The 20,691-nt window shown below is 37.7% G+C and overlaps 3 protein-coding genes across 3 annotated transcripts; 1 reads left to right on the top strand and 2 right to left on the bottom strand.

Moving 5' to 3' along the window:
- The first annotated feature begins 4,473 nt into the window (after window positions 1–4,473).
- Window positions 4,474–6,161, top strand: LOC104591117 (polygalacturonase-like). The gene is made up of 4 exons (XM_010249907.2): window positions 4,474–4,881; window positions 4,994–5,283; window positions 5,431–5,659; window positions 5,946–6,161. Exons 1-4 carry the CDS (start codon window positions 4,474–4,476, stop codon window positions 6,159–6,161), a joined length of 1,143 nt encoding a protein of 380 aa, XP_010248209.1.
- Window positions 6,162–10,105: 3,944 nt separating this feature from the next.
- Window positions 10,106–11,813, bottom strand: LOC104591159 (polygalacturonase-like). The gene is made up of 4 exons (XM_088896454.1): window positions 11,376–11,813; window positions 10,914–11,203; window positions 10,545–10,773; window positions 10,106–10,400 (listed from the first exon to the last, which is right to left on the bottom strand). Exons 1-4 carry the CDS (start codon window positions 11,811–11,813, stop codon window positions 10,182–10,184), a joined length of 1,176 nt encoding a protein of 391 aa, XP_088752580.1. The 3' UTR covers window positions 10,106–10,181.
- Window positions 11,814–17,263: 5,450 nt separating this feature from the next.
- On the bottom strand, window positions 17,264–19,456 carry LOC104591191 (polygalacturonase-like). Its single transcript, XM_088896432.1, has 4 exons — window positions 18,922–19,456; window positions 18,299–18,588; window positions 17,938–18,166; window positions 17,264–17,768 (listed from the first exon to the last, which is right to left on the bottom strand). Exons 1-4 carry the CDS (start codon window positions 19,351–19,353, stop codon window positions 17,550–17,552), a joined length of 1,170 nt encoding a protein of 389 aa, XP_088752558.1. The 5' UTR covers window positions 19,354–19,456; the 3' UTR covers window positions 17,264–17,549.
- Window positions 19,457–20,691: the final 1,235 nt, after the last annotated feature.

Below are 20,691 nucleotides of genomic sequence, written 5' to 3'. Positions count from 1 at the left end.
TGGACAAAAGGAAAAAGTGTATTTCGTTACTCCAAAAAGTAAAATTGTACATCATAAAAAAAGGAAGGAGAAACGGGGGAAAGGAAGACTAGTTCGCCTTCTAAAAACAAAAGGAAAGAGAAATGGAGGAAAGGAAAACTAGTTCACTTTCAGCACCGTGGCAGACATGCAAACTTGGCCGATTTCTTAACAGTCGACCTCCACCTCAGTTTTAGGCTTCACATTGACATTGTTGGCTACTCCTTCAAGAGCCGGCTTCACATTCTCATTGACATTGTAATCTACCTAAGTGGAGTGACTTGATGAGGTCGTCACACAGTTAGAAGCCCCTCTTGAGGACGACATGACGAATTTCGCTCTTAAGGTATTAGGCCGAATTGCAGAACTCCTTGACGATTGCATTCTTAGTAAGGTAGATGTCCTTGGGGTGCTTGCTCCACCTCTCCTCGAGCGGATGAGTTCGCTCATGTGCCCCGACAATCAAGATGGCAAAGTTCTGCGTAAGGCTGCATTCAACCCTTAGACTCTTCCGACCTGGGGGGCAAACTGGACCAACGCCTACAAGTTCATCGAACTAGTCTTTTCGGGCCAAAGGACTTACAACAAGCTACTCCCTTCACCGAGCTAACCTCAGGTTGGGAGTGGGAGGCAATTGATGGGGGCAAATTTGACCCTCCACTAACATCATGACACGTGGCATCTCAGAATAGCTGAACGACACATTGACACCTCGGAGGCGACGACTTGCCTTAGCCAAGATGATGGAATCCCAGCTAGTTAGTTCTCGCAGGGCATCTCACAAGGTACATGTGCAATTTAGTTCTCGCAGCTCCCTAACTCTCTTACATTTAGCTCTCTCAAAAATCTCCAATTCGCTGACTTAAGCATCGGAGTGCCCATCCTGGGTAAAGCAACCCCGACACTCTGACACTGTCTCTTTATAGGTCGACTCAACAAACTAGCCAACTTGTCATCCGAGCCACCTTCCAGTAGGGAAATGCCAGATCGTGTTTCACCAAATACAAATTTGGAAATCTCGTTGTAATGCTTACTTAGTAAATGCAAATTAAGATAAATAGATAGATAGATACAACAATCTTGCATTGATGCAATCTTTGTAAATATAAATTAAGTTGAATTGACGGAAGCTAACTTAGTAAATGTTTACTCAGTTAGGCATCAATTACTTAAACGATATGCATCTCATAATGCATCAATTACTTAAACGAATCTCATAATGCATCAATTACTTAAACGATATGAATAAGATATCCGAATTCAGACGATTATGACATTCAAATTGTCCAAATTCAATTCGACTTTGTTGAATCTCGAAATTGAAATTGGTTTTTCGAATGTCATTGACACCCCTATTTAGCATTCTTTTTTTAAGGTGTATATATATGCACTAGATTGTATGATAAGGTATGGCAAGTCGTGATACTTTAAGCCCTGCCTTGCACCCTCACCTACTGGTGAAACTGAAGATGCAACTTTGGTTTGAGTATTTATTAAATTTTAAGTGGGCCTGAACCCGAACCCAAGCCCAATATAGTTGAAATTCTTCTATTCAGCAAACGCGTCTTTGCATCCCAGTTAAAACGTAAAACTAGGGCGTGTCAATGTGTCAATGGGGTGTTGGGTTTAACCGTTTTAGGGATTTGAGTATGGTGGGTTAAATGGACAAGGTCCCAAGGCCCACATTGAGATTATTTGGTAATTACTACTTACGGGTTAGGTTTGTGGTTTAGGTCATGGAAAATTTTAAGCCTACCTTGTCATATGATAAATAATATAGATTTCAAGATTATTTTTATCTGTAATTTTAATATTATCATTTATTTTACCTCATATGTATTAATTCTCCTTCTTTGCTTCACTTCAGCTTGGGGTACTTAAAACTACTGTTTTTAAAATTGGACTGGACTGGACGGTCAGACCAGAAAAACTGGAAACTGGTCATCTGACTGGTTCTATTTTCCTTTAAAATCATTTTTTTCTCTAAAATCGTTGATTTTGGTCAGCAAACCGCTGAATCGGTCAGTTAACTGTTCGAACCATTCGAATGGTTTTAACCGTTTTTCAATTTTTTAATTTTTTATTTTTTTTTATCAGAACGAGTCAATCGTTCGAGTCGAACAATTAAACCGTTAAAATTGGTAATCGGACCCCTGACCGGTTCAGTCACCAGTTCGTTTTTAAAAACCATGCTTAAAACTACTCTCAGGCTTGATTCTCAAACTCAATCAAACATGGGATCTATGGGCCCAAACTGGTTTCGGTGGGCCTGGACCAACCCCAGAGCGACCTTTTTTTTTCGAAAATGCCCCAGAGCGACCTTCAAATGGAACATTTATTTGATATGCACATATCACATGGATAAAGAGGAAGTCAACCTGATAAAATAATCGTATTATCGCTTCTAAGCGCCCTAAATTCCTTTCTTTTATTAAATTTTATTTTTTATATCAAATGAATAAATAAATGTCTCTCCCAAGTTCGTAAGAAATTAAACAATTTAGCCTTTCTTTATACTACCAAATAAATTAACTAAATAGGGAGGAAGTAAACCCTAAACAGTGAAGCCATGACTTCTTTTCAATAAGCACCAAAGGGAAAATTTATGCTGCTGGAAAGACGTGATATATGAGAAGGGCTTTGATGAATAATTAAAAAGTTTTTGTGAATTTTGATAAATACCACCTGATTGGTTACCCTTTTATGATAGTGGTTGATTGGTTATAAGTTTTTCTGGTATCATGCGTTTTCAGTATCATAGTTGAAACCTAGTTTCAAACTTCATCCATAAAATTATTTAGCACTTTTCCCAAACTAAGCTTTATGTATTTAAATCAATAAAACCCTATCACCCTTCTGTCACTCACTGATAATGTTATTATTTTCAATGAAAACCATGAGAATTAGTGGTGGTCATCATCCAGTTGAAACACTGCAATTAATGTTATCAACAAATACTGTGCATAAAAAGGACAAGGTTCAAAGTGTTAATGCGTATATATATGTATCGGTTTTCAGGGTCTAATACGAGGATTTATGGCAAATGGCCATATTAAACGGTTAATACTCTTATCAGAGATGGCATGTTCCAAAGATTGAAAGCTGAAGCAACTTTCAATCCATGAATACCATCTCAATGAAACAGGATCAGTTGATGACTTGACATAAAACGTCTGTTGACACAGAAAAACCATCCTGTAAGTTAGGTTAATTTGTCAAAGTAGGACTACTCAATTAAGAAACAGTTTTCTTGGAATAACAGTTATGAAGGTTTATTAATAGTAATGACTACATACAATGCACAGAAAAAATTAATGAGAGAAAGAGGTGAATGGCTTGGCAGTTGATCAAGGTTGATCTGCTTATTTGGCAAATTGGAAGAACTTAAATATGTCATGGGTAATGGGCCCCACACCATGGTTGAACAATCAATATAATGGTATTTCCACCACTTTTCCTTCGCATGATCAACCCTTAACTAGCTAGGAAAGAATGTGTATATGCATGCATGCTTCTCAAAGTTCCTTGTAAATCACATCATTAGTTGATTACAGTTAAGGCTGTCCTAAGTCCTAAATCTTCATTTGCAAAACTCCTAAAAGGGTATGATGGTATAAAATAGAGTCCAATTAAGGTGCATTAATTTCAGAAATTTTATGGCATATATATTAAATCAAAATTTCAACCTTTCACCTTCAAGATATCACATTTGTTTATTTTTCAATTTTTTACGTTTCATAAGGTGTACTACTTATTATTAGAGACTTTAACAATAAAGATATCACAAGGTTCAAAGTATTGATACGATACGCCCTGTATCTGACGTATCTTTTAGTCTCGATACACTATTTCTCCTTAGTTGATTCTTTTAATTTGACTAACACAGTCTTCCCATTACTATATATTTTCTACTATGTTTAGATGAGAAGTGCATTACTTTTGGAGAGTAACATCAGTTGTGTGAGCAAGCAACAGACCTAGCTAAGGAGTTGAGATAATTTACACAGAAAAGAAGGGTTAAGAAATAGAATGAGGAAAAAAAGAAGAAGAAAGAAATAAAGAAAAGATACTTCATCAAGTCTCTGGGTTAATCATTGGGCGATCTAGTGATCTGGTTTACACAACTTAGATAGAGTAATATCTGGTTTAATGCCTAAGATACTCCATCAAGGACAACTTTGGATCTCTTGATGAAGTAATACATTTGACTGTCACATGAAGACATCCAGTGCATGAATTTGGAAAGTCAATCATCTGTATGTCATGCAAACCTCAGCAGTGTTGGGGAAGACTACTTCTGCAACAATGGATCCTTAATGGAAATGCTTTCTTAGTTGTCAAATTCGAGGCTCATCAGCTTGCTTCAAGCTGCAACTACCAATCACTATAGATAGCCCAAACCGCCTCAACTGTCATCTCTCATCTCTCTCTCCTCTCTGTAAAATGGAGAAGACCATGAAGGTTGTTTTCTCACTTCTCTGCATCTGTTTCCCCTTAGTAGCAAGTGGCAATTACAGTGTGGTGGACTTTGGGGCCGACCCCAATGGAGAAACCGACTCGACTCAATCTTTCCTGAAAGCCTGGGCCTCTGCTTGCAGCTCAGTCACTCCTGCCACAATCAGTGTGCCTCCTGGGAAATTCTTGATCAAGAAGGCAGTCTTCAGAGGGCCATGTAGTAATACTGCAATCACCATCGAAATGAACGGGACACTGATCGCCCCTTCCGATTATCGAGAGCTTGGTGGGTCTGGTAATTGGCTTTTGTTTGTCAAGGTCAGTGGGTTGTCCATTAATGGCGGAACACTCGACGGGCAGGGAGCAAACTTCTGGGCTTGCGAGAAGAACTGCCCAGCTGCAGCCAGGGTACGTACGTGGTGTAATTAACATGCAATAAAATGACAAAATTGCCCTTCACTTTTTTCGTTAACACACTCTTAAATCTTAATTAACAACCATGGGGATGTGGGTCCTGCAGTCAATTACATTCAACTACGCAATGGATGTAGTGATCAACGGCTTAACTTCCATCAACAGCAAGAACTCTCACATTGTGATCAACGGTTGCGAGAATGTTACGGTCCAACAGGTGACAGTGGTTGCCCCTGATCAAAGCCCAAACACAGATGGCATTCATGTGCAGATGTCATCAGGGGTCACCATTACAAATACTAGTATTAGAACCGGCGATGACTGCATCTCAATTGGCCCAGGTGCCACTAATTTATGGATCCAAAGCATTGAGTGTGGGCCGGGACATGGGATAAGGTGCGTGACACTACCCTGAAGGCCCATGAACTGATGGGCCATGGGTTATTTTAGTTCAAGATTCCAAGGTTTTGGGCCTTGTGCTATCTATTTGGGCTTCATTTTATGGGTGAGCCTTATTTTTTTCTTAAACTGTACGTTTTGCAGCATAGGGAGTCTGGGCAAGGATCTTGTAGAAGAAGGAGTAAAGAATGTAACAGTAAAAGATGTAGTGTTCACAGGAACTCAGAATGGATTTAGGATCAAGTCATGGGCCAGACCCAGCAATGGATTTGCAAAACAAGTTCTTTTTCAGGATGCTATTATGAAGAACGTCAGATACCCAATAATAATCGATCAAAATTATTGTCCCAACACCAAAGGATGCCCCAGTCAGGTAAAAGTTAGAAGTCCATTTCTCAATCCTCCTATCTATGATTCCAAGGGGTTGGCCTGAAACCGCTACCGAAGCCCATACATATCACGGCAGGCCCAAATCTACATAGGTTGGGCCATGATTGCTACTTTGCTAGATGATGCCTCAAGGTTCCAAACCTGCATGTTCAATCTGTTGGGCTTTACTAGGTTTCTTGGCTTGGAAAATGCTTTTTTTTTTCTTCTTCCTTTTTGAATCCAGTAGATTTAACTCTCTTCTCATCTTTTTCCCTTATTTTTTCCCTCAGAGCTCTGGTGTCAAAATTAATCAAGTCACATACAGAAACATTCAGGGAACATCAACAACAAAAGTGGCTATGAAATTTGACTGCAGTGTGAGCAATCCATGCAAAGATATAAAGCTAGAAGATGTGGGTCTTACTTACAGAGAGAACCCAGCACAATTGACTTGTGTCAACACAGATGGAATTACTGGCTTAGCTTTGACATCAAGTTGTTCATAGAAATAGCTATACTTTATACAAAATTTTAAGATAAGTTGTTCATAGAAGTGCTTTCACATAATACCCATTTGTGTGCACTGTAAATCTGAACTGTATACAGATATTGGATAGGGTTTAGTGCACTATTTGATGCGAAATTTGCATTTATTGCCTTGTTTACGCTTATTGATTGTGTTTTAGGTGAGTGGCTCCCTTGGGATACATAAAAGCATGGGACATTTGTTGTGAAATATTTTAATATTGTACCCTAAAGATGAATCTTACAATATGTTATCAACAAATTTGATCTTGGCCTTACATCTAGTATACAAGGGATTTGTCTCCACATTTCCATAGTATGTCACATATAATTGAATTAATATACATATTATTGTTTGCTGATCATCACTCCATAATATATTTTCCATTCAATAAACAAGAGTAGTGAGACACCAATTTTTTTTTTTTGGTTCAATAACAATTCATTAACGAGCCAGAAAGGAAACAACTACAACTGAAAACAGAAAATAAACGACAAAGAGGGAAACAACACAAAAAAAAAAGAAAGGAGCTAGCTAAACAACACCCTCGACCGACACTAAAATAGAAGACAAACACAAGAACTTCTAATCAACACCTGAAACTTTTAGTAAGTCCAACCTTTGCCGTAGCATGGGCTACAACATTTGCTTCTCTGAGGCATTTACAAAACTTATAAGATTTTCCAGTAGACAAAGCTTTAATGTCTTCACAAAGGAATTGAATCTCAGTATGAGCAGGGCTCTGGAGGACCCAAAATACTATCGATTAAAACAGCAGTCTGATTCAAAAATCATGGAATTTAGATCATTCTCAGACGCAAAAAAAAAAAAAAAAAAAAAAACGTTGCTGCTAAAAGAGCTTTTGCTTCAGCCACAAGGGGAGAACACGTAGAAATCTGACCAAAACCAACTCTCCAACCATAATTATTTGCATCTCAAACCACAAAACCAAAAGAAGCCCTCTGCATGTTGTAAGAACCTCCATCAAGTATTTATCTTCATCCATCCTCGATCTGGAGGGTCCCAAAAAGTCTGATTCACCTTTTTCCTGGCCTTTTAACAATTTCCCATTTTTTGTTGTCAAAATTGAGATTTCTCCACTATTGACCTATGAATAGGCAGATTCCATATTTGTTTCCAAACAATTCTATCCATGGTAGATGGCAGAGAAATTTTTTGGTCCATTCTTTGATGTTGAAAGGCTAGGAAGTATGGTGATTTGACAGTAAGAGTATCATTTTTGCTCCTCACACAAATTAGTTTATCCTTCCATAGTATAAGAAATGTCAATGTCCATAATTTTTTGAACTATATATGGAGGGAAAGTATTCAAGATTTTTCTTCTATTCCAAAATCTATTTTCTTGATCAATGAGATCCTCAACCTTAAGATTTTGGTCCCCTTCATTCATGGGTCCCATTGGCCTGAACCCTTCAAGTCCAGGAATCAAAAGGTCCTCCCAAACTCTCACCCTATCCCCCTTGCTAACTTTCCAAAATCTATTTTCTTTTACTCTTTTCTGGTTCTTCGTAAATGAAAGTGCATCACCATTGACTACCATCCTCTGGATTTTCAATTCTCGTATGAATTAAATTCTTGTCTACACACAACACTTGCAAATTCAAATCTTCTTCCCAAAATAAGGCTAGCCCACATACACCTACAATTTAGTAGGCTACACTTAATCTCACATAAGAAAAAGATTTCAGGCTTACTATTCCTTAGGGTCTCTTTTGCTATACGAACTGTCAAGGGGGATCCCAACCCTTGGCAGTTTCAGGTGAGAACTTTCATGACCATCGAGGGAGTTGTTCTGGGACAACTTCCACAAGCCCTCCAAAAGTACTTTCAAAAAGCATAGGATATAGATCAGCCAGGTTCTGAATTGTCATATGACTCTCCTGACTCAAGCAGTTTCTAAAGTTTGGATACATTTGATAGAGACACCAATTTATTTACAATAAAAATGACCAAAGACTGAGCTTAGAGAGAGAGAGAGAGAGAGAGAGAGAAAGAGAACACAATTGTTATAAGAGTCGATTTGTAAAAAATGTTTATATATAAATAAATTCTAAAGAAAGTGAACTTACCTTGTAGCTAGGCCGGTTATTATGATGCGTGCAGGCCTTGCATGGTTATCCATTATCTTACGTGGCATCTCCCCAATTTTCTTGTATAGAAATCATGAAACCAAGTGGTTGGTAAGGGTTTAGTGAGTATGTTAGCAATTTGCTTCATACCAAAAATGTGTTTGACAATGAAGACACCGACAACCACCTTCTCAAAACAAAGTGAATATAAAGCTCTATGTGTTTTGTTTTTGCAAGCTGAATTGGGTTCACTGGCAAGTATGCAACTGAGCGATTATCACACTAAATAGTTGGTTTTACAGGAAGTGCATAGCTCTAATTCACGTAGAAGCATGCAAATCCAAAGAAGCTCAAATGTCGTAGAAGCTAATAAACATCTGTATTCAAACTCTGAGTTGGACCTCGCAATGGTGATTTTCTTGTGAGACTTCACAATGGTGGTTCACAACATGCCCAATTGGTGTCTAAGTATGCCTAAACTAATACAAAAGAAGGCCGAAGAAAATCCCATGTGTAATAGTGCCTTTAATTTAGCATAGGGTGTGTTCACTAACAAACCAATGAAGAGAAGTGGTAGACTTCGTGAATTGGAAAACCTTGTGAACAATGAAGGATATGTTGAGTCTTGTCAATGTGACATATTGTAGAGCATCAACAACATTTTGATACTAGGAAGGATCGGCTAGCAGTTCACCAGAATGAGAATCAAGTCGGGTAGAAGTAGCCATGGTCATCTTACTAGGTTTAGCATCTTGGATTTGAGTCTGTACAAGGAGGTCTTGGATATATTTATGTTGGCAGAGATGCGTCCCTTGAGAGTCACACTAAAGATCAACACCCAAGAAATAGTGGGCCAACCTAAGGTCCCGTAAGGCGAATTGAGAGGATATGGCTTTGGTCATGTGCATAGAGGACAACCAATAGTTAGAGGGATTGATTTGTTACAAAGTGGAAAGGGCTAGACCTAAAGGAAAATGGGTACTACTATGAAATGATTTAAGCACTAAAAAATTAACATCGGATGTGACTTTAAAGAGAAGGGAGGACATGGCTTTAAATAAAAATGATTTCAGCACCAACCCCATATAGTTGGGAAAACGCATGGATGATGTTGATGATTACTTGTATGTTTAATTTTGGCCTTTTTACGTACTAGTAAGTAGGCACATATTTTGCACATGGTAATTTTAGATGATAATAGTGATAGTAATAATGAATCTAGAAATTTCTATAAATATGTATTTTTTATTAATTAGATGCATATTATAAATCCAAATTTGATTACATAAACACCTCATTTAAATATATGATAATCAGATCAAGTTATGAAGTTTCAAGTATCATTGATAGGTCTGCTTGCTTGGTTAGATTATTCTTTTTATAATAATTTATCTTTTTGGTGTTTTTTCCTATTCATTTATCAAAAAGATGTAGGATTTAAATAGAGTGAATTGAATGAAGTGAAAAGTAATAGTTCAATTTACAATTTAAACCTCACAATTAAATAGAGGTTAAATTCAAAAATTAGTATTTTAATCAAAAGAAAATTCCACAATCTTATTTATATTTTTAATAGTAGTGTAAATATAGAATTGTAGACGTGTACATATTCAAATTTTCTATGTTTTTTTTATATTTTTGTATAAAAATAATTCTAATATATCACATACTTTTTATTTAATATGATAATTAATATTATACATATGTCTAAAGTTTTTTTTGTAACATTTATGTATTTTTTATATAATATAGATATGATTGACAGTATAAACTACAAAGTGCAAAGGAATGTTTAATATATTAAATTAGCATTTCCATTCTAATTTGCAAAAGAATATGGTACACAATAATCCTTGCATTTATAACATAACCACTAGGAGATATGTATGCCTATATGTACGTATGTAGGCCTACAGACAGCTTGTTGGTTCAATTAAACCAGAAGTTGTTCCGTCAGCGTTGGTACATGATGATTCTGCCGGTTGGTTGTCATAGGTGAGATTTACATCTTCCAGTATGATTCCAGTGCATGGATCCTTAGAGCTACAGTCAAACTTCACCGCCACTTCTGTTGCTGACGTTCCGTGTATGTTTTTGTACGTCACTTGACTAATTTTTACGCCTGAAACCTGTTCAAACCCATTTTATATTGATCAATATAAATAATGGTGGCCCAAGCCCAATTCTTGGGCTCCAGTTGACGTGGGTTACACTTCAAAGCCCATTTCTGAGAACCAGATGTTGCGGCCGGGTTGAGAAAGGAAGTTTCTTACCTGACCAGGGCAATCTTCACTATGAGGGCAGTAGTTTTGGTCAATTATGATGGGATTTTGGGATTTCTGCATGGTGGCATCTTCAAAAAGGACCCCTTTTACAAATCCATTGCTTGGTCTGGCCCATGATTTGATTCTCAGCCCATTCTCTGTGCCGGTAAATGTAACGGTTTTAACCGTCACATTCTGTACTCCTGCTTCATTTACATCCTTGCCAAGGCTTCCAATGCTGCAGCAAGCACACAAATTACTTTACTTACTTGATGAGCTCCAACTCCATGTCTTAACTTCCAACAAACAAATAAATGATCCACTCCCTCTACGTACAGAGTGCATATAATTATCTCTCTCTCTCTCTCTCTCTCTCACCTGATGCCATGTCCTGGTCCGCATGCAATTCCTTCTACCCACAAGTTGGTTGTAGCAGGGCCAACTGAGATGCAATCGTCTCCGGTCTTGATGTTGGAGCTCTGGATTGTGACTGCCGTCGACGATTGCACATGAATGCCGTCGGTGTTTGGGCTGTTGCCTGGGGCCGTGACCTTCACTCCTCTCACCTTCACATCCTTGCTGCTGTCGATCACAATGTGATACAACTGGCTGTTTTTCGACGATAATCCGTCGATCACAATGTTCTTTGAGTTCATAAACGTCAGAGACTGCACATTGTAAAGTTGTCAATATATGTATATATGTTTGGAGAAATCTGAATCAATAGTAGAAAAAAATTAGCTAGTCTTTTGAAATGAAGTTTCTAATTACTCAATTGGACTATTGAGTGTAGAGTAGTGCAGAGTGCTAGATGTCATAATTTGTTATAAATCAACGTACCCTGGCTCCAGTGGGGCAACTCTTCCCAGAAGCTTTACAACTCCACAAGCCGGAGCCTTGACCATCAAGGGTTCCTCCATAGATCGAAACACCAGTGACCCCATCAAACGTAAGCCAGTATCCAGAGCTGCCGAGGACATTGTAGTCTGATGGGGCCACCAGTGTCCCTTCGATGCGTATTGTGATATCAGTGTTCTTGCACTGGCCATTGAAGGCTGCACGACTGACTAAATAACTTCCCGGTGGCACATAGACTGTTGCTGGACTAACTGAGCCACAAGCCCCTGCCCATGCAACGAGGAATGCATGGGTGGAGTCAGTTTTTCCGTCAGGTTTGGCCCCGAAGTCGACCACATTATAGCTTGTAGCTGCGGTTATTGGGTGAAGTAAGACGAAGAGAAGTGATGAGAGAAGGAAACAAACCAAGACCTTCAACATTTTTGAAAGGGAAAGGGGGGGGGGGGGAGGTTGCTTGAATGTTGAGTGGTGATAAGTGGTAAGAGAATGATAGAGAGAGAAAGGTGATGAACTTGATGCATGAGAAGGTGGTGCAGTCTGGGCTGCTATTTATAGAGTTCAATTTCAATAGGAGTTGGGAAATGTTTGATACAAAAAGCAAAGGGGATACTAAGCCACTTGTGAATTGGGCAATGTGGGCCGAAAGGTTTGACAACATAGTAACAATATATAGGGGGCATGTGGGCCTGTACCATTCAGCCCAGCAGTTTTGATTGACATAATAGATCCTTACATGGTGAATGGGTAAGGGGGGCATGTGCCCATTACTTGTTTCACGGATGCACGATAACAGAACTGGTTCAGGAATGAAAAGAAGTTGCTTGTTTCATTCTCTAATCTCTCTACTAAACGAATCGTGATACATTAGAAAAAATTTTGATTTCATGTGAGCAGACAGTGGCTAGTTCTCTCTCTTCCTTCTGTCCTCGGTCAGATCCGGATAAGGTAAGACTCATGAAAAAACATGTCGAACTTTGCCTGATCGATACGATAGTGGATCCCACCATGTCTATATTACAAAAAGAATCACGAGAGTTCATTCCTCCTGAATAATTAATTTTCGGTGATCACAATTCACAAATCACAAGAATAAAAACGAATTTTCTTTTCTTGTTTGAATAGGGAAGATAACATGATATGATGTTGATGAATGCATGTCCCATGTTTTGAGGCGTCCTTGTCGTCGCTGTTGCTTGTGGAGGTGCACCCATGCATGTGACATGCATATCCATGGATGGCCATTTAACATCATCTTACGTAGTTAGTTTGAAGATATGATAGACATATAGGATACATATACATTATAGAGTTTATTTGACAGAGGTCTAGCTTTAATAGGCTAGTAGCCCTCCAGCTACCCCTTTTGTCTTCTTCTTTGAGCTGAGATGGAGCAATTGTAGTTCATCAGCCGTGGCGCAAATGCAGCCATGAATTAATGCCTAAAAGTAATCTACGTTAATAGCGGCCTGCTTCCTTTGCTTGTGTTCCCATGTAAATCAAAACTATCGTCACTTGGGATTCTTGTGTTATACTAAATGAATTAATATTTGATGACAAGTTCTAAACTGAATTCTCATGGATTGTTGTTATGTTAGTCTCTTAGTTGTGATCGTCACTCATGTTGGGCTTTGTACGTATTCTAAGTGTACCTAGCAAATCATGTTATAACTATGGCTCCATTTGGATAAACTTTTGGTTTGAGATTTTTTGGGCTCTAATAAAAAGAGTAAATTATAGGTAAGGTTTAAAAAATCGATGCGATATATTGAAAAATATATTCTGTATTGAGTGTATTGTATCGTATTTTTTGGATCTTTACAAGTGTTTCGGGACCCACTATTTTGTATTGAAAAATATGGGTATTAAATTCTCCGAAAACCAAATTAAAAAAAAAAAAACAAAAAAATATTCCCGCATGGTTAAAAGTACCGATATGTTTAAGGTAGGGATCTTGAACTTTTGAATCATGATTATAGGTAGGTAGTCATGCACACTTTGAGGTAGGGATCTTGAACTTTTGAGTGGCACAGTTAAATACCCTTAACTTTCAAAAATGGACACCCCATTCTATAACGTTAAACAAAGTCATGGTGTGCAATAAAATTACCAAACTGCCCATTCATATTTCGAATTATTGAGAAATATAAAATTCATAATTATATGTTTAAGTTAAGCAATGATTTGTCGTATGTTGTTTGGTTATGTGATTATGTCCATTTAAATAAAATTTTTGATTAAAGAATGTAAAACTGTGTTTTAAAATGTAAAAGAAAGGAAAAAAAACCATCTTGTAGGCCCATTGTTCATTTAAATAGGAAAAAAAAACCATCTGAATTTTTAATTCTACTTTGAATAGGGAAAATTGTAATTTTTTTTATTAGGTCGGGCTTCGGGCTCGGGCTCGGGCTTTAGGCTTTTTATCAGGGCCAGGCTCGGGCCCAAGTTATAGGCCCGTTGGTCGGGCCAAACTCGGGCTCGGGCCTAGCATATTTCTATTAATGATGAGTAAAAGCCCGGCCCAGCCCATGAATAGGTCTAGTGAGCATGTAATAGCTGTGTGACACATGTCACACGTAATGTGTCTTTCATCCAAATGTTTTTATTCCGTTAGACAGAAATTATCCATTATTTTATTATCTTTGTCAAAATAATTAAAAATAAAAAGCAATAAAAAAGAAAAATGTAAATGAATCTCAATTTTCAACACGTTTAGGTTTTTATTTTTTATTGTTTTTATTTTTAATTATTTTAACAAAGATAATAAAATAATGGATAATTTATGTCTAACCGAGCAAAATCGTTTGGATAAAAGACACATTAAGTGGAACATGTGTCACACAGCTATTACGTGCTCACTCATTGTGCTTACCTAACGTGCCTACTACATCCGGACCCCTTCCCAACACTATCCAATCTTCACCCACCTTTGCAAAGATTGGTCTCCCAAATTTAAGACTTCATTGCCATTGTCGATGATTCAATGATTCTCAAAATCTAGCACTCGAGGACAAAGGTTCCAAAAAAATCGTGTTTGAGTATTTGCTCAGATTTGCTTTTAAAAACATATCTTAAAACCAATAAATATTAAAGCCCTGAAAGACAAACCTAAAGGCAAAACTTTAGCTGTTGGGGGCCAACGACATAGGCTGGCTCAATTGATTGAGTAGCTTTCCTTTGAACTGCTTTGGAGAAGCCACTGTAAGTTTTATGGGAAAGCTATTTTTTGGCTGCTGAATCGCAACTAATTTGGGCTTTCTATACTTTTCACCAAATATTGCTTGTTTGTAGGCTGTCTGGATGAGGCCCACCCCAAGAAGTCAAAAGCCGCTGTGCTTCGGCCTTCATCCCTCTCTAACAGCCTTTATGAGGGAACTTTTGGCTTTGTGAGGTGGGCCCCACATGGATAGCCTATATGCTCTGTTTGGCTAAAAATCAGATCAGATGTTAGTCAATTCTTTCAAGGACTATGTGCTTTAGAATCTTCAAATAACTTGATGAGGATCAAATCGCATAGAGTCACCACTGGCAATGACAGCTCGGATGATGTGAGCTGAGCTTATCAGTTCGTATCTGCAAGAATGAACATGTTAGAGAGCCCAGGAAGTTGATTTGGACAAAGAGGACTCCGACGGTCAAATTAGTACCGAATTGCTAAAGAGAATGGGAGCTGCTAGGTAGAGAATCAGAGCTGAGAGCTGGTAGAGCAAGTGTGTAGGAGAGTAAGCGTGCAGTTTGAGGGTGAGGCCGTGAGGGGTCACCCTTATATGAATTTTGAAGCTCAGCCAAGGCGTGCCTGGCATGTCTGAGGTGGTAAGGTCTATCCACCCGTTGTATATGAAGTACACCTCCACAACGTCGCAATGGTTCTTTTCCTATTTCCCATAAAGTGGAAGGAACCGGGCTTATCACTGCCAGGTGGGTGACGTGTCATCATGCATTTTGAATGTGCTAAAATGGGAGTGTATAAGGAGAGACGCACCACGTAGGTCGGCATGACACCTCAGGTCAGAGAGGTAAGCAGTCAATGAACGTGTTGTAGGCCCACCTGCCAATCTGCTCTTAAGCGAGGCCGGAGTTATATTGGGTCGAGGAACATTCAACTGAAGTTTTCAGTGCCACATGCGGTGCCAAAGTGTTGTAAGACGGTATTGGTCATAATTAAAGGCATTTCATAATTAAAGGCTCATTTTAGCCTCATGATAACTACTTATTCAGAGTTTCTAAAAGTAGTTGAATCACCTTAACTGAAATAGGCCTAAAATAGGAGCTTTGTGCATTTAGAATTTAAAAGGCTTATCCAAAAATAAGCTACGTTGTGCAAAAACACTCACACGAGTTTTGTGGCAGTGTAAAAAGGGACTCTATCAGCACTCCCACCTAAAGTCTTTCACCTTCATATATAATTTAAACATAGTCTTTATCAAGTCATATTTTAAATTCTCAATAAATGCACTTCACTCTGAATAATTTGATATTGAGTCGAAGCCAATCAAATTATTTCTTCTTATGAACTAGTGTAGGGTTGCAAATAATTCACAATTTCGCATATCAAGTTGATCCACTTAAGGTGAGGTGGATTTTCTAAATATACTAAATCGAATGAACAAATTAGATAACATGTTTGATTCAATAATTGAAATAAATTCAGGTATAGCCCAATACAATCAGTTAATAACAGTTATAACAGTTGCTTTCATTTAGGCTGTGTTTGGTTTGAAGGAAAAAGTAGGGAAAAGAAGGGAAAAGCAAGGAAACCTTTTACAAACCAAACATAGCCTATTTTTTCCTTACATTTCTAACATATATATTTCCTTGCATTTCCCTTCCTTTCCCTATTTTTTTCCTTCAAACCAAACATAGTCTTAGTGAACAAATTATTTAGGAGTTTGTTTTTTTTTTGGGAAATTGTCTAAAACTCACCAAGTCAATAAGTTTTTATTTTCCAAAACTCACCTTCTGTTAGTGCACTGTTAATGCCTCTTAATAGAAGTGTCCATGTCAGCATAAATAACAATTTTCATGATCAAATTACCCTTGAATGGCGAGTTAGAGGAAAAGGGTCTTTTTCAGTTTTCAATTTTCTTTTTCTTTTTGCATTTTTAGTGTTTTGTTATAATTTCTGTTTTTTTTTTTACATTTTCTATTTTCTATGATCTATAAATATTTCTGTATTTTTTGTTATTTGCTTGCAATTTTTGTGTTTTTTTTATAATTTTTGGTGTTTTTTCTACAATTTTTATTTTCTGATTTTGTTTTTCAATTTCTATAGTTTCTATAATTTGAAAATAATTTTTTATTTTGTTTTCAATTTTTATATTTTTTGTAGTTTCTGTGTTTTTATATTTGAAGATATTTTTTTGAATTTTTCCTTTTTTTCATGTCTAAATATTAAAATATATATGTGTATATATTTTATATTTTTCTATGAAGGCTAAAAGGATAATGTATTAACACCGTTAGTCTGTTTAACGTCAAGTTAGTGACATGGTGAGTTTTAGACATTTTGAAAAGTTGTGGTGAGTTTAAGAGAAATGCTGAAGTCATGGTGAGTTTTAGACAATTTCCCTTTTTCTTTTCTTTTCTTTTTTAGAGAGAGAGAGTGAGAGAGAGAGGAAAATGAAGGCTAAACTCTGGTTGACTATTGTACCCTCAAAAAGTTTTTTTTTTTTTTTTAATTATTTTGTCCCTCAAAAGACAAAAGAATCAACTCATTCAGTTCAAACGCTTCAGTCCAAATAAAGCCCATTTCAAAAAGCAAGTTGAGAAACCTTTCCATATCATGCATGGAGAGAGGGTGCCCATTTCAAACCAATAAGTGAAGAAAAATAGGTGCCCAATATCATCCAAATTGGATTGAATCTTCTAAACAACAGTGTAATTACATGTATCACATTTCTAACTATTTGGAGATCAAATCTCCTTACAGAATACTCTCAAAAAGATGAGACATGTCTGGCAACAAACCAAGCTTTCATTAATGTGCCATCCCGTAATTCTCCTTACAGTATACTGACTCTAAAAAAGATGGGACAGAAGTTCGGCGACAAACCAAAACTTTCATATATATAAATGTGCCATCCCCTAATTGTTCTTATACAATCATACAACTACTCAACTATTTCTATCTATCTTAAGTCTGTGTGTTTATGAATTTCCCTACAAACAGCCTGCTGGTTTAATTAAGCCTGAAGTTGTTCCATCTGCATTTGCACACGACGACTCGGCTGCATGGTTGTCATAACTCAGATTCACATCTTCCAATACGATCCCAGTGCACGGATTCTTGGGACTACACTCAAATTTCACGGCAACTTGAGTTGCTGATGTTCCATGGATGTTCTTGTATGTTACTTGACTGATTTTTACGCCTGAAGCCTGTTTAGAGAAACAACATATACATATGTTGATTACAAGATATTTGAAGGGAGAACAGTGGGCCTACAGGCCCATGACTAAGCCCAATTTTTTGGGCTTGTAGTAAAAAACATTTGATGTAATTCTTTTTTTTTTTTTTTTTCAGGGCCCAGGAGAGAGCTAGTCTTACCTGATTAGGGCAATCGTCACCATGGGGGCAGTAATATTGGTCAATTATGACTGGATTTTGGACATTCTGCATGGTGGCATCTTGGAAAAGAACCCCTTTTACGAATCCATTACTGGGCCTAGCCCATGACTTAATCCTTAGCCCATTGTCAGTACCGGTAAAAGTAACGGTACTAACTGTCACGTTTTGAACTCCTTCTTCGTTGTCATCTTTGCCGAGACTTCCAATGCTGCAGCATAGCAATACACCCAACAAATAGGCATACATAATTACATACTTCAATTCAATTAAATCTCACTAGTTGTTTGTTTCCAGAAAGAAAATTTGAATGGGGTTTCTGTAGAAATGTAATCTCGATCACCTGATTCCATGTCCAGGTCCACATTCAATCTCCTCTATCCACAGGTTTGTTGTACCGGGACCCACAGAGATGCAGTCATCGCCGGTTTTAATATTGGAGTTGAGAATGCTGACCACCGTCGATGATTGCACATGAATGCCGTCGGTGTTGGGGCTGCTTCCTGAGGCAACGATCTTCACATCTCGCACGTTGACGTTTTCGGAACCGTCGATTACGATGTGGTACAACTGACTGTCGATCGATGATAGTCCATTGACCACGATGTTCTTCGAATTCATAAAAGTCAATGACTGTTTGGTTCCCGGCCACAGACAGGAAACCGTGTCCAAAATTAATATATAATCAGCTTTTGAAAAAACTCACTCTGGAGTCTGGAAAGAAAATCAAGGGGCATTAGCGTACATGAATGATTCCAGATTTCTTCGTTTTGGGAAATCGAAATCACTCATAAACACTCAGGAACAAAGAATTTTCAGATCAAGAAACAAAGAATCAGAAAACTTCAACTTTGTGGGGCCTGTGAAAAGCACTCCCGGGAAATATGGCAATTTTGTTGACTACCATCCCTCGGGCTGTGTTTGGTTGGACTGCAAATTGTTGAAATTTAATTATTACATACGTACCCTGGCTCCGGAGGGGCAACTGTTCCCAGAAGATTTACAATTCCACAAGGCAGAACCTTGGCCATCAAGTGTACCTCCGTTGATCGAAACTCCATTAACGCCTTGAAAGGAAAGCCAGGAGTCAGAGCTAGCAAGAACACTGTAATCTGAAGGGGCCACGAGTGTCCCATCGATTTGTAGGGTAATATCATTGTTCTTGCATTCTCCACTGAAGACTGCACGACCGAGTAAGTAACTTCCCGGTGGCACATAGATAGTTGCCGGAGAAGATGAGCCACAAGCTCCTGTCCATGCGTCCAAGAAGGCATGGGTGGAGTCAGTTTTGCCATCACCTTTGGCCCCAAAATCGTCAACATTGTAGCTTGCTCCCACGGTTGTTGGGGACAAGAAAATAAAAACAAGTGAGAAAAGAAAAGCAATGAACTTCAACATTTTGATCGAGAGAGAGAGAGAAAGAGAGAGAAGCTTGGTTGAGTTGAGTGGTGACTGGTAAGTGATATTTGGATTGAAGGAAGTTAAAGCAGTTGGGAGTATTTATAGGTTTGATTGATGGGGAAATGGGATTGGAAATGGTTTGATTGCAAAGAAAAGGGTTGGCTTCCCTCACGTGATAAACGGCCCGGTATATAGCAAAGAATGTCTGACTTTCTGACTTGATCCATTCAGTAAGTTGGCAATGATAGGGAGGAGTTCGAACTTGAAGAGTTTTTAAATCCCAGAATTGATGTGAATTGATAGGGATGTATGTGGCCTTGTTTTAGGTATAGAAAATTTTTCCTGTTTTCTACTAAATTTGAGAAATTCTAGTAAACCACAACTTTATGAAACTCCTTTTCTTCCCACAACAAAGAAGGCTGTCGCCCCATGAGAAAAAGATTAATCGAATTTTGTTAATGCATACAAGAGGTTTTTTTTTTACTTAAATTGTCCTTTTTCGCCGAAAAAGAACTAGTTTTCCTGAATTAAATGATGGAAGATATTCTGAAATTAATTTTTTTTTGTTATTGTGTAGACAGGAGATCAGTAAGACCCAAAAACAACTTGATTGGATGACTCTAACCATCAAATAAATTGATTATTTCTCATAGAACACAACTTGATTGCATCTAATTGGATTGATATTTTGGATTGAAAAAAAAAAGTGATTTTGTGCAAGAACTCTTGACCATCTGATCTTGAGATGGGAATTTGGTGCTACATGGGTTTTATTGATCACGAGCTATTCAAGCTCAGTTTGTGAAAATTTCAATTCAGCTTGCTCTAAACTGAGTTTTAAGTTGAGTTTGAGTCCAATATATATACATGTTTGCTAATGTGGCCAAGCTTGAGCCCAATAAAGTTTGGCTCACGAATTTCATCACCCTAATCGAACTTATGTTATATATAATATTTTCAATTTGTTATATGTATAATTTATAGTTTTTATATATATGATAAAAATTTTTCTATGTATAATTTATATATAATCTTTTATATGGTTATTTTTTATTTTTTATATGTGTAAATTTTTAATTTTTATATGAAGCTTGGCTCACTGTGAATCTCGAGCTGAATTTAGGCTCATGTTTCTATCTCAAATGATGCTCAAGCCTGAACTAAAGCCTAGGGGTGCAACTTAGGCAGGCCCAGCCCAAAATTTTACATAGGCTGGGTTTGGATTTTTTATCCTCGAGCTGGGCCCGGGCTCAAGAAGTTGGGATATTTTATTTTTTAGGCCAGACCCAGGCCTAGTCCTTAGGTAATCTGAACTTGGCCCAATTATACACATTC

Source organism: Nelumbo nucifera, chromosome 1, assembly GCF_055504915.1.
Source record: "Nelumbo nucifera cultivar China Antique chromosome 1, China Antique-T2T, whole genome shotgun sequence".
Taxonomy (NCBI): domain Eukaryota; kingdom Viridiplantae; phylum Streptophyta; class Magnoliopsida; order Proteales; family Nelumbonaceae; genus Nelumbo; species Nelumbo nucifera.
The sequence above is the reverse complement of the archived record's forward strand: the minus strand, read 5'-3'. Positions and strand labels throughout refer to the sequence as shown.